Source organism: Garra rufa, chromosome 10 (genome assembly GCF_049309525.1).
Source record: "Garra rufa chromosome 10, GarRuf1.0, whole genome shotgun sequence".
In the NCBI taxonomy this organism is placed as follows: Eukaryota; Metazoa; Chordata; class Actinopteri; order Cypriniformes; family Cyprinidae; genus Garra; species Garra rufa.
The window spans coordinates 23,088,573-23,103,174 of record NC_133370.1 but is presented as its reverse complement, the minus strand read 5'-3'; the positions used below and the strand labels follow the sequence as shown (position 1 = coordinate 23,103,174).

Below are 14,602 nucleotides of genomic sequence, written 5' to 3'. Positions count from 1 at the left end.
AAATCTTTTATAAACATACGGGAAAAACATGAGAATACATAAATATCTATCTTAATATGCTAACTGTTCATCGCGATTTCAAAATAAAAGTTTAAACCTTGTTTTGATGGCCACTTATTCAAGAAATGACAGTGGCTGTAGCATTCTGTCATAAAGAAATGCCAAATATTAAAGATTAAGTGAACATTTGAATTAAACGTTTAGTCGATATTAAAAAAGGATTATATCACAGTGTTGCCAGATTGGAAATATCCAAGTATGGTAACAGAAGCTCAAAATTATCGTACAGGAGTCAAACGTTCAGAATACAGCTATTTATTCTTTTCAGAACTCTTTTTCTATACTTTATTGCTAAACTATCAACCTCAGTTTTGAAACAACTAACCTAAGTGCAGCAGGAATGTTAACTTCTCCACGATGACTGGTTCGAGAAGCCCTATGATTACAAGACCATGGTGTCACAAAATTCAGAAATTATTGTACATTATGGTATTATTGATCGTACGTCGTACAGAGGACAAAATTCTGGTACAAATACGATAATTATGGTACGTCTGGCGACACTAAAATCGCGCAGTAAAGTTAACAAACAATCGCCAGGCCATTGGCGCCCTCTGCAGGCATATAATGCTTAATTTACATTGGCTATATTGTTTAACAGTTTTATTCAGTAAAACCATATGATTACTTGCGTTTGATACTTTATTTGAACTAATTATCATTAATTAATTACTATTATATATATATTTTAAGTCATTTTAAAGGCTATTGTTCACTTAAATCTATGTTTATTACTATAAAAAAGGTATAATTATCTGATTACTCAATTAATCGTCAGAATAATTGACAGATTACTTGATTGCCAAAATTAGTGAAAGCCCTACTTAAAAGACATTTTTACTTTAAACCATAGCGTCTAGCCAAAATAATCCATAATAGTGCGTATCCCAGTTGAAAAAGTTGCCCACTGTCATTAGTTTAGAACTGTTTTGGACTTTTTGCTTGTAAACTGTGCTTGATCAGTGCGTATTTCTCTCCTTATTAGGACGAGATGACTTTTTCACTTGCAGCAATATTGTAGAGGTCAGACCTCCAAGGTCTATTCACCTTATTTTTTCCTGTATTGAGTGTGCGTGACCATTTGTCATTTTTATGCGCCTGGCTTCCAGTCTCATTCAAATCCAGCTATTTTTAGCTGTACAAAACAGCTGGTTTTGCTGCTTGATATTGCAAATTAGTCTGTCTTACCATGTTATTTGAATGTATTTCCTTAATTATAAGCACACTGGTTTGTAGTGCAAACAATTTTACCTTTTACTGCAGGTTGTTGTTATTCTTCTTATTTTCTCATTATTATATCACACTAATTTGACATTTGGATGACTGAATTTCTTGTCATATATGTTGTTGGCAAGATGTACAGTTCATTTTGTACTCCTACCTTCTTTTACACTGTAAAATAAAGGAAAACTTTTTTTGTAAACAAGCATGTGAGTGACCAGTATACATTCAGGATGATCAAAGTTCATGACCTTAATGTTCACTGGGGGTTAGTCACATAATCTCTTACAGTGTACAGTTATGTAATAGATGTGTCATGTCTGAGCTACACAATGACCTGCCTTTAGCATGCTGCAATGTTAAGTTGCACAGGTCTTATAAGTAAATACACCATTAAAATGGTTTGCATTCATTCAAATAAAATATAAATACTGTATTAGATGAAGAACGTGGAAGAAGTGATAATTACAAAACTTAAATATTTAAGTACTAAAATTACTACTAAAACTGAAATAAATTGAAAAAACATTTACAAAAGCACAAAAATGACAAATCAGCCTAAAATTAAAATGAAAACTCATGCAAAATCTATAATCATATGTGACCCTGGACCACAAAACGGTCATAAGGGTCTTTTTTTATTGATTACCAAAGATTTTCATTGATGTTTGGGCTGTTAGGATAGTACAGTAATTGGCTAAGATACAACTATTTGAAAATCTGGAATCTGAGGGTGCAAAAAAATTTAAATATGGAGAAAATCACCTTTAAAGTTGTCCAAATTAAGTTCTTAGCAATGCATTTTACTAATTCAAAATTAAGTTTTGATATATTCCCAGTAGGACATGTACAAAATATCTTCATGCAACATGAAGATTTGGCATAAAAGAAAATGGATCATTTTGACCCATACAATGTATTGTTGGCTATTGCTAGAAATATGTCCGCGCTACTTACGACTGGTTTTGTGGTCCAGGGTCACGTATAAAAATAATACTAAAATAACAGATATGAATGTTTTATGTTCATATTTTTATTTGAAATGCAATTTTTTACCATATTTAACTCACTTCTTGACCTGACAGTTTAGAGAAGTCACGTTTGTTGTAGACATTTTCTTCTAAGATAGCACATATCCTGAAATATAATTGGCTGTATTAGTTTCCCAATTACCTTTACCTAATTTCTCATATTCTCTGGAAAATGTGATCTTTTGGCCTTTTGTGAAGATATTAAAGTGGCCATGGGCAGGATAAGCCAGTGGATAATTTTTCTTGTATAATTTACTCAAAGCGGCCTCTAGGATGTGCTGTTTCTGATGTTCTGTGACCAGAAATATCAAGACAAAACATGCCTTTATACATTATCCCAAAGCCACGTAATCCATGGATTGTAGTTAGCCAAAAACACTGAAATTGACAGTATGCGTAGGTATGTTTGTTATCGTTTTTTAGGAACGCAAATGAGAGAACAGCTTATCCACAGCAGCATGTTATTTCTGCTGCATCCAATTAACCTTCCACTAATCCAATGGCTTGTGGAGCCAGCAGTAGATCACAGTCAAATACAGACTACCAAAGTGTGGAAAGTCACTCTGGATGTTCATGTGAGTATCAAAGTCAGCTAAAAATAGAAGCGATAAGAGTAATAATGGTACACAACAGTACAACTCGGACATAGAAGTCCTCAGTGGATAAACAGGCATAAGCTGTGTTGAGTGCTGGTGCGCTTATTCTTAGATGAGTTGGGAAATATATTGCATTGATTCCTCGGACAGTAAGATTACTGTTCAGTACATGTAACTGTGAAAGGGGAGGGAGGAGTAGAGAGAGAGAGAAAGAGAGACAGAAAGAGACTAAAGGGATTAGGAGGCTTCTCTCGAAACAGTGCCCATACCAGTCAGAGCATTTTCCGATGGAAGTCCTTCATCCTTACTTTGAACTATTGCTGAATTCTCCAACAAGAGACAGATTGGATCACAGAGCAAGTCAAGTGAAGAAAAAAATGGGCTAGATTAGGTTAAAAAGCAAAACTTGGGTATGTATATGATAATAATCCGAAACCAAAGCTGGACTTGAATACAACTGGTTTTTGAAGAGCAAAGGATATGATATGGAAAAGGTGCATCTAAAAGATCATTGACTTCTGGTTCCAGTGGTTCTTCGTTTTGTACAATTTCTCGCATCAAGAACTGGTGTTTAGGATTACCATTCACTATGTGACCGTTTCATTCTGGATCCGACACAATTTTTGCTTTTGTGTTCCACCTGTTGGATAGTTAAATGGTGCTAATAACTGAGAATGGTGTTGCAGGAGGTGTACTTCTGGTCAAAGATCACCAACACGGCACTGGCCAAAACCAAGCAAGAAGCTGGAACAATGAGGAGTCCTCAATACAGAGCTCTACTTTTGTGGAGCCGACAGAGGACTCTTATTATGCAGATGACGAAGACCACCATCCCTCTGATGATGATGATGATGACGATGATGTCTACCAAGAATTCGAAGAGTTGGACTTTTCAGAACTACCAGATACCAAGAGCATTGCATCAGAAGATTCCTTCTACCCACTTGATGACGCGCTTAACTTTGAAAAATCTCAGAATCCAGAGACCCCCGAGCCCATCAGCTTGTTCAAAGCATGCTGCACTAACAACTCTGTCATCGTCAAAATCATGATAAGACAAGGAGTGACGGAAGAGGAAGTGCGAGAGGTGGACAAAAACAACAGAGTAAGTTTCGCTACAGCTGTGAAATGTGTTTTTACTATGCCACCAAACTGAAATGATTGTTTCAAACAGATTTCCCAAACCCTGCCTTTAGTCAGTCAAAGAAAAAAGTCTCATCCCCAAACTCTCACCATTGGTTGAATATGTGCCGTTAATCGGGATGCTTAGGAACTCTACAGCTACAAATGGCTTACTTAAAGTCACAGTATGTAAATTCACCGCTAGAGGACGGATATGTTTAAAACAAAGAAAGAAACAAAGGCGTAGTTTGATGACGCAGGGATTGAGTGCATGTGGAATCATGGGAGTAATCGTCTTCATCCCCACAGCCGATGCAATCCGAATGGACTTGGGCAGAAATCATGTTCATGGATGAGCTAATGTAATATTGTGTTGACACCAAACGCAAAGCGAATATGCGTATTGCGTCAATTGCTCTAGATTACCCGTGGGATGTTTTTCGAGTCAAAATTTTCGTGTGAATTGTGTTTATATCTGCACAAATCATTTCACTCCAGATTACTGTGTGAATGTTATGCCATTATAGTGCTTAGCTATAACGTTTTAACCGTATTTGTGTGCATTATTAAAGTATTTTTAATTATCAGTGCCATGCTGTCCCTATGGTGGCTTTTGCAAACACTTCCTCCCTGTGCTGCTGAGTCGGTCGCGCCAACACTATCTCATGACCAATTTGTTTGCAGTTAATGAGGTGGCTAATTCCAATGAAATTGTACAACCCCACTCATGCAATTTTGTGAGATTTGTCTAGACCCCACTGACGGGTAGGTTTGGGGGTAGGTAATTCTTACAAATTGGGGAACTCGTAAAATAAGCAAAATTTTGCAAAAACCATACAAACTTATACGAGCTCATTCAGTTAGCCATCTCAAAAAAAAAAATATGTACGATAAGATTGGGTTGGTCAACATTGCACTGTTTGGCTTCCTGTATGTATTACTTGCAAGAGTATAGAAGACAGGATCAACCACCAGTTGTTACTGAATATTAAGGCTCACATCTGGCTTTAAGACAGCTTTGAGTATCTTTAAGTGGTCTTGAAAGGTAAAAAAATATCTAGTTTAACTAATATCACAACGGCACCACAGGCAGGTAAAACATTATCAGTCATTAGAATTAAACCGCAGGAATGTACTCATGCAGTCCAAATCTCTATCATTACTATTGCTTAGAGTTTTCTGAATACTGGAACAATGAACATATTAATTTTCAGAATCCATTCAATCGAACCTTGTATTTAAAGAATAGCATTCTTCACTGGCAAAAGGCCTTTCACTCGCCTTAGCTCTGAGGAGCTGACAATTATGACAATGTGGGTGATAACAGTGTCATGTTTATGCAAAGCTATTATCATATCAAAGTCTTTAAGCATGCATGATCCATGCAGCGCTCCTCAGGGAATGAGCTCATGCGCTAAGGCTGTCTCCTTCCTCCATAAATATCGACATTGCGCTGAAGTGAGGCTAAGACTTTTATCTGTACATAAATATGACATTAAAAGCAGTCTATAAGAAAATAAATCTGGCTTGGATGGCAACTCTAAGCAAAACATTTACCTTCTTGACACATGGTGGAATTGTGATGAGTCTATAAATATTTGATTGTATTGATGTTTTCATCGACACAACACCCACCATATAGTCAATATGTGACCCTGGATCACAAAACCAGTCATAAGTAGCATGGGTATATTTGTGGCAATAGCCAACAATACATTGTAAGGGTCAAAATAATCGATTTTTCTTTTATCCTAAAAATCATTAGGACACTAAGTAAATATCATGTTCCATGAAGATATTTTGTAAACTTTCAACCGTAAATATATCAAAATGTTTGATTAGAAAGAAGCATTGCTAAGAACTTCATTCGGACAACTTTAAAAGTGATTTTCTCAATATTTCGATTTTTTGCACCCTAAAATCGCAGATTTTAAAATAGTTGTATCTCAGCCAAATATTGTCATATCTAAACAAACCATACATCCATGGAAAGCTTATTTGAAATCTCAGTTTAAAAAAACCCTCATGACTGGTTTTGTGGTCCAGGGTCACATATATGTAAATGGAATGGTCATGGAATGTGCAGGAGTTTACAAACTGCTGTCCAAGGGCCTAAGTCAAATCTTTGTCTTGACCTGACATCCAGTTGTTGTGACACTGTGATCTCCAGCGAACATCTCCCAGGTCTACACCCAGCCAGCTAAGCCCTGCAACAGATGGGAGTGTGGATTGCAGTCCGAGATGCAGCCCAAGCAGATCGTAATCATGCCTGAGCTTTTAAAAGGCTCTCGAAGACGTCAAAATACTGCAAGGCTCTGCCGAGACAGGGATTTTTTCGGCATGTCATATGAGGAGAGAAACCCTAATTTGTCCATTAAGTGCAGAACTTATAATGTAAGCGTAATTCCACTCAAAGGAGTCTGGCTGTAGGCCATGAAAGCCTAAATTTGAATCCGACACCCATTGTCATGCTAAATTATATGTGAGAATTGAGATGACTTCCTTCCTCAATGAATCATTTTGAACTCAAATTGCACTGACTACTGCTAAACGGGTCTGTCTTGCTGAAAATAGAGCTTAAATAAATGAAGCATCACCTATTGCCACTCTCCTTTTTGCCACTCTAGTCACTGAGACCGTGTATCGAAAAAGATAGTTTGGCACACTTTGCCGCCTGGTACAGGCATTGAATTTGTTAATAAACATCTTTTTTGACTATTCATCACTGTTGAATGACGCTCTATCTAGGACTGTATGCTTCGTCTGTGACTCACTCTTAACTCAGACGGCGCAGTTAAAAAACTCAATGTTCTGAATGCAAACAGAAACAACACACGCATGGAAACACAAGGTTACTCATGCAGAGACAGAAAAGACTCTTGTTCTCCCCAAAGCAGAAGGCTCTGTGGCAGTAAAAGACATGTAGTCGTCCTTTAAGACACTACGACCCATTTGCATGTAAATGTCTCCTAACTAACACAAGCCCTGATCATTTGTTTAATCCAAATCTTATTCTACTACCATTAGCACAGGGGAAATTATATGTGCAGCACAGTTAAACAGCTCCATTAAGCGCTAATATTTAATGATCCTGTTTATCAGTCTCGGGAACGATCAACCTGTTTGCAGTGCTGATAATTAAAACAGAAAAATTGATGCTTTTTTGGTTGAGGAAACCCGGTGTCTGTGGGGACGCACATCCGATAGCTTAAAGTTTTAGATTTCACCTTGAGGTTTGTATTCACCTTCACTGTTGAACTCCTGTTGATCCCATGAGGGGGAGCTTTAGGAGGTTTGAGAGGCTTTCCTTTACAATCATCTTATGACAGTGTGACATTTCGCTTCCCTGCACTGTGTAACCTGACAAGATCCCTATGAAGCGTCATTAAAATCCACGACTAGGTAGAAATTGCTACATCTCATATAGTACTGGCTTTTGGCCTGTAATAACCTTTAAAGTAAATCAAATAAAAACATTAATATTTGCAGGGGAGTCTTGGTGCAGACAATGCATCCAAAATTGTGTTTAAAAACTTCGTTTTTTTCCTTAGCTGCACATTGATTGCATTATAGCAGTAATCATATTCAGTTTCTTGATATTCTGGAGTTAAGAACCATAAATGCCAGCAGACAAGCGCTCTGAGCCTGGAGGAAACTCCATACTAAATCTTAGCTAATAGTCTTTATGGGGCTTACCATCTGCCTGTAGTGCTCTATAATCACTCACAATCTGGAGACGCACAAGAAAACGGAACTGCTCTGTACTATTCAAGTAATGCCTCTGACCTCATACATTTGTTTTTATTTCCTCGTAACCCTCACTCATCTGTGCCTTTTAGATTTGCTGAATTGTTTACATATGGTGTTACACTCACAAAGAAGGCCTCGCTGTGTTTGCATTGCATTTGTCTGTGAGTGTTCAGCTGTACGATTTGTTATGCTTGATTGTTAGACATTGCAAAGTTGAATACATTTATAGTGCCCTATGAAATCTATTGTATTTTTTCCCAAATTTCTGTTTGAATTTTTCTGTATTCCATTTTTTCCTTTTAAATTCTTACATTAAATTTTATTAAATTTAAAGGTATATAATTTTATTATATTTTTTTGTCTAAACAAATTAAAATCTTGAAACTTACAATTTAGCATCAATTTTTTAAAAGTTTAAGAAAAATTTAATTTTTATTGGCCTATGAAATGTTTTATTTGGGACCCCGGCCACAAAACCAGCCATATGTTTTTTTTTTTTTTTTTAATTAAGATTTATACATAATCTGAAAGCTGAATAAATAAGCTTTGTTAGGATAGGACAATATTTGGCCAAAATACAACAATTTGAAATCTGAAAATCTGGAATCTGAGAGTGCAAAAAAATCCAAATATTGAGAACTCACCTGTAAAGTTGTCCAAATGAATGAAGTTCTTAGCAATGCATATTAGCATACCTATAAAAAAAATTATGTTTATATATATTTATAGTAGGAAATTTACAAAATATCTTCATGGAACATGATCTTTACTTAATATCCTAATGATTTTTGGCATAAAAGGAAAATCAATAATTTTGACCCATATAGTGTATTTTCAGCTATTGCTACAAATATACCTGTGTGACTTAAGACTGGTTTTGTGGTCCAGGGTCACATTTTTTTCTCACATTCTGTTTTATTATTACCACCAAATTCTGTTTAAGCATGTCTAATTGTTTAAATGCATAAAAACATGTATATTCTTCTTCACCACAATAATATTCTGACAATTTCTACAAGTTAAACTAAACTTTTATTTTGACGGGCTGCCATGAGGGCCTTTAAAGTTTCTGTGATGTGATGATAGTTTTACTTAAATTAATATATTCAGAATTCATATTTAAATAGTCTTTTTGCGGCTTAAGTGTTCAAGAAACCTGCTAGAAACAATGGCTGCATCCAAAATGGTGTCAGGGTATGTATTGCATTTGATTAAATTATTTACTTCTGAACTGTTAATAAACATGTTTTACAAATGTATTCCAAATAGGTGACATGTTAGAATTGTCATGTTACCTGGCTTTTTACAAATATTGTTGACAGTGGTGTTTTGAAAGTAAAAATCCTATTTATTTCTTCCAAAGGGGGATTGATTTTAGGGGCCAAGAAACAAAGGTGCAAAGGCACCTGTGGTATCCGTTGGCATTCCTATTATTCTTCTTCTTGTTCCATTTCTGTTTCTTCTTCCGCTCTTGAGATAAATTAAAAAATCGTAGGGTTTTTCGCTATTTTTAATTTTTTTGAAAATCCTTTTTCAAACTCATTCTAGACGGTTTGTCTAACTTTCACCAAAATTGTCTCAGATCATCTTTAGACAATGCTAGCAAAAAGTTATGAGAAAAAAGCTGATTAGTCAATGAGCATGCAAATATGGATGTGAGGCTATATCTCTGCAATTGTATTAAGACCAAACTTGGTGTATGTTACAATGACCATGACTTAAGACTACCTTCACAGTTTCGGTGCAACGCCACTTTGTGGTCAGGAGATATTACAAATGCTTATTTTGGCTCAGAACTTCTGAATGTTTTGACCAAAAATTAAAAAAAAAAAAAAAAACTAAAAACTGTCTCTTTAGATTTGGTGCAGCATGTCGAGTTGAACCATACCCAATTTTCCCATGTCAGCCATTTTGGGCGTCACATTGGCGAATCTTTATGAAACTCAATATGTGTCTTCGGCATCATGCTGTGACAGTAACTTTTCATTAAATTGGCATATTATAAGTCAGCCAACCTTCCTGTCCACCATTTTGTTTTATGTTGAAAACCTACTTTTTCGAATTCTCTCTGAACAGTTGTCTGATGTTCACCAAATTTGACTCAGATCATCTTCAGACCATGCTGGCAATAATATATAGATTTTGTGTCGATATACGAAATGGTTATCATTTAACGCATCAATGTTTTTGCTGGAATGATGCCAAACTGTGTCTGAGACTGTATCGCTGCAAATCTTTGACATATTGACACCAAACTTTGCATGTGCCATTGTCACCTCACACTGACCACGCCACATCAATTTGGTAACAGCACCACCTATTGGTCAAAAGTAATTAACCATTCATTAAGCATTAGTAATGAAATTTTCAAAAATGTTAACTTTTGATTGCATTAGCCTATATTGTAATTAACTGGTGTCAAAATATTTCTTGGGTCATGCGAGAACAAAGATGCCATTTATGCCATAGAGGATCTATCCTGGCATAGCTTTGACACATTGACACCAAACTCACACAGAAAATACCACATCGATTTGATAACAGCACCACATATTGGTAAAAAGTGATAATCTATTAAATTAATTATTATTAGTGGTTGTATTTATGATTTTTCACCCATTTGGCTAAAATCATCTTAAATTGACAATAACTCATTGCTTCAGTTGTTCTGATGTTTGCGGTCTTGCTTCCCTAGTGCTTGGTCCTTTAATTGCTTAATTAGTACTAAAACAGCCAATGCTAGTAATAGGCATGCTGATAAGTAACCAGTTAATAGTGAGAATTTGCCTCTAAACTAAAGTGTTACCAAAACACCTCCAGAACCAAACCCTGCTTAAAAACTTGGGGAGGCACTGTTGCACACTATGCTTTTTGCAAGCTAGCCTATAAAATATGTAGTATATTTACTCGGGAGGAATTGTTTATATTCGTAAAGGTTATTTGCACTTAGTATAAATAGACACTTTGTTCATTTTTATTCTATTTAGAGATGTATTTTTATTTTATGGATATGGAGATGGAGTTTTATTTAGAATGTCTCACTTCATCTTTAATACCCATAGAAATTTCGCAGTAGTGATATTGCGGTAATATTGACTGATCTAACTTTAGGCTACACTTACCAGTTTAAATATGCTTCTGCATTTACTCTGTAGATCATGAGCTCATCGACCTCATAAATAAGACCACTCAACCCAGGCCTCTCCTACCCTCTAGAGATGAATGTGAAAACTCATCCTCCAACAATCCCTGCCCTTAAATGAACTGCTATATAGTAGGGTTCAACTGCTTCAATGTCTCTGCAGTTTGCACGTTAAACAATTTCTTCAGTAGTAATGATGGACATTCAGGAAAATGACTGTTGAAATGAATCATATTTTTCCTCTCCACTGCTTAACAGACAGGTCTGATAGTGGCGTGTTACCAGGGCTATGTGGATGTGGTCATTGCTCTTTCTCAGTGTCCATATGTGGATGTGAACTGGCAAGATAATGAAGGAAATACGGCTCTCATGACTGCCGCACAAGCAGGTAAGGGAACTGATGCAATTCAGCAATCAAAGGCAATAAAATTACAATCAGCATTTCCCAGTAGATCCTCATGGGCCTTCATTTGACTGTTTCATGAAACTACCACCAATATTTTATCCTTTATCATACCTAGGCTTAAAGTCGCAATGAAACATTAGCAGCAAAAAATAGTTTTCTTCAGTATTGGGCCATATGTCCAAGTCAAAAGGGTCATTGAAAAGGAAAAACAGTTGAACCTGTGATGTCGCATGTTTACAGATAATGTATTCACCCCCTTGTCATCCAAGATGTTCATGTCTTTTTAGTTTTTTGAGGAAAACATTTTAGGATTTCTCTCCAGATAATGGATATCTATGGTGCTCCCGAGTTTGAATTATCAAAATGGAGTTTAAATGCAGCTTCAAAGGGCTCTAAACGATCCCAGCCAAGGAAGAAGTGTCTAATCTAGCATTACGATCGGTTATTTAAAAAACATTTGACATGATCCCTACACAGAGTCCATTGCTCCCTACATCCTTGAGCAGGGGAAATCCATTGAAGTTTACTTCACTTCAGAACATTCATTCACGGATTTCGTGCAGCGCCATTGTCTCCAACGTCTTCACACACAGACAAAACTTACTAGAGAAGCGTGACAAAATATACCTCTGTAAATAAATACAATTTAAATTCACATCTTGCACACTTCAATGCACTTTGAATGGAACATTTGCTTTGAACTGGAATCATGGGGGAATATCCTGTGATGTCCACTTCGCAGGGCAGGACAAACGTCTAAAGCGATGAGAGAAACATACAAAATGTGCAGAGCGGGGGTACGCGAGGACTAGAATTGAGAACCACTGGTTTAGAGCCATTTAAAGCTGCACTTAAACTGCATTTTGGAAGTTCAAACTCTGGGCACCATATATATTGATTATATGGAGAGAAATCCTGAAATGTTTTCGTCAAAAAACGTAATTCCTTTACGACCGAAGAGAAAAGAGAAAAAGACATCTTGGATGACAAGGGAGTGAGTAAATTATCTGTAATTTTTTGTTCTGGAAGTGAACTACTCCTTTAATGGCAGAATTTTCAATTTTGAGTGAACTATCCCTTTATAAGGAATGCTTGAACTCATGGTGTTGCTTTGTATAAGCGTCTGCCAAATGTATAAATGTAAATGTCTTCTATGCCCTTTTGAATTATAGGCCACAGCACGATTACAAAACACCTGCTGAACTACTTTCCCGGGCTTGACACTGAGCGCAGGAACTGCCATGGCTTCACTGCGATGATGAAAGCAGCCATGCAGGGTCGAGCCGAATGTGTACGGTCACTCATGATGACAGGTGCAGTATCAGCAGCTGAAATATGGGTTCCTAATTTAGTTCACACATACGTAATAATCCATTTTGTTCCTTCATGTGGGCATTCATTTTCCTTCTCAAGACCCTTTGCCTGCTATTTTTTTTTCACAGGAGGAGACATTGAAGCAAGGGACTTTGGTCGTAAGCTGACTCCACGTGAATGGGCCCTGTTTACAGGCCGCTACGAGACCGCCAATCTGATGACCCGACTGATGGAACAACCATGTGCCGAACAGTTCTGTGACTCTTACCACATGGAGTGGCCTATGCTAAGCGAACTGGTGGCTCGTTCAAAGGAGCCCAAGTCCTGCTGGAGGAAGTTCTCCGAGTGCGTCTGTAACTTGTTTACCCTGAGCATGAAGACCAACCCTGTGGAGGAAGGCGCCATAGACTACATGGTGCGCATGACCACAGCGCTGACCAGCCCATTCATAGCCACCGCCTGCCACACCGTGTGCCCGGGCAGCCCTCCGTGTGTGGGAAAACGTCGCCCTGCTGTCCAGGACATCCTTCGCAAACAGCGCATAGCTGAGCTGAAGAACCTGGGGCCCGAGCGCCTCAACAACTACAAGCGGCTCTTTCAGAACTCTAGGGTTCTGCTGGTGCCAAAGAAGCAGGATCGGCGTGCCAGTCTGCAGCCACAGTTACTGCACAGTGTCGCGATGGCCTCTACCATGGCCCTGAGGAGAAGCAGCCTACTGCCGCTTCACATGATGCGCAGGAGCAGCGTGCGTCCCGGGATGGTGGTTCCTAAAGTCATGCTGGGCAAAGCACCTTCTCCCACATATGTCCCGGAGCGTCCGCCGCGCAGGACTTCAAAAGACTCGTCGCACCTACAGATCCCTAAATGGAAGTACAAAGCTCTGAAAGAGGAGAAGAAGAAAGCCGAACGCATGGATAGGTTGAGACTGCCTATCGGGAGGAAAAAGTAATGTGGCTTTTGATGCCTTAAGTGTTTTTAAGGATGTTTTCCACTGTGAAGGCTTGTGGTCAGTGTGAGGGTCAGGAATACTCAGCGTACACAACTCTATAGGTGTGTTCACACTTGTAGTTCGGTTCATTTGGTTTATTTTAACAAAAAGCAAAATTATACATTTGGTCCTAATCCACTTAGTGTTCACGCTGGCATTTCTGACAGCAAACCTAAAGGTACAGAACCTAAAGGTGATATGTTTACAACCTGATTGGTCGGGTTGAATGATGTATATTTCGTGACGGAACTCACTGAACACTCCAAACAGGTGCGTTCGACTTAAAGCAGCGCTGCGGGTGTATGAAATTATTGTACCCATTCACTGATCGGCCTGCTCAGCGCCGCTTTAAGTCGACTACACCTAAGTGTTTGGTCCTTGTTGCTTTCATATTTCATTCGAACTGCACCAGAGTTCATTTGAAAGTTTGTTTGGTGCGCACCAGGGATCGGATGGCAGCTGGATCTCGGTACGGTTGTTTGGTCTGCACCCGAGTGCGATTGCTGTATTCACACCTGCCGAAAAGAGCCGCGCCAAGGGGGGAAACGAACTTGAGTTCGATTTAGTCGAGCCAAACAAGCCAGTTGTGAATACACCTATACTCAAATGAACCGCACTAACAGAGTAATCACACCAGAGTTCATTTTAATGTAACCAAACATGACAACTGTGAATGTACCTTAGACTGCGACTTTAGCACTTTTATAATATTTGTTCTTACTGATACATTATTTTTAATTCGTAATGATTCTAATTTATAGAAACAGCTAACATATTTAATATATAGTTTTTTTGTTTGTTTATTACGTCGAGCCAAGTTATACTTGAAAGTTTCTGCATACTAATTTTTATTTTTTATATTGCTCTCAAAGACTTAATTTTTGAAAGTGGCTGTTATATGAAAAGCTGCTAAAACATTAAACATAACAATAATGGAATTTCATAACAATTAAATACTATACTTCGCTTGGA

General features: G+C 37.7%; 1 protein-coding gene across 1 annotated transcript; it reads left to right on the top strand.

Annotated features, from left to right (window-relative positions):
- Nucleotides 1-3,029: 3,029 nt before the first annotated feature.
- Nucleotides 3,030-14,602, top strand: ankrd33bb (ankyrin repeat domain 33Bb). Its single transcript, XM_073849087.1, has 4 exons — nucleotides 3,030-4,013; nucleotides 11,181-11,310; nucleotides 12,501-12,641; nucleotides 12,771-14,602. Exons 1-4 carry the CDS (start codon nucleotides 3,564-3,566, stop codon nucleotides 13,589-13,591), a joined length of 1,542 nt encoding a protein of 513 aa, XP_073705188.1. The 5' UTR covers nucleotides 3,030-3,563; the 3' UTR covers nucleotides 13,592-14,602.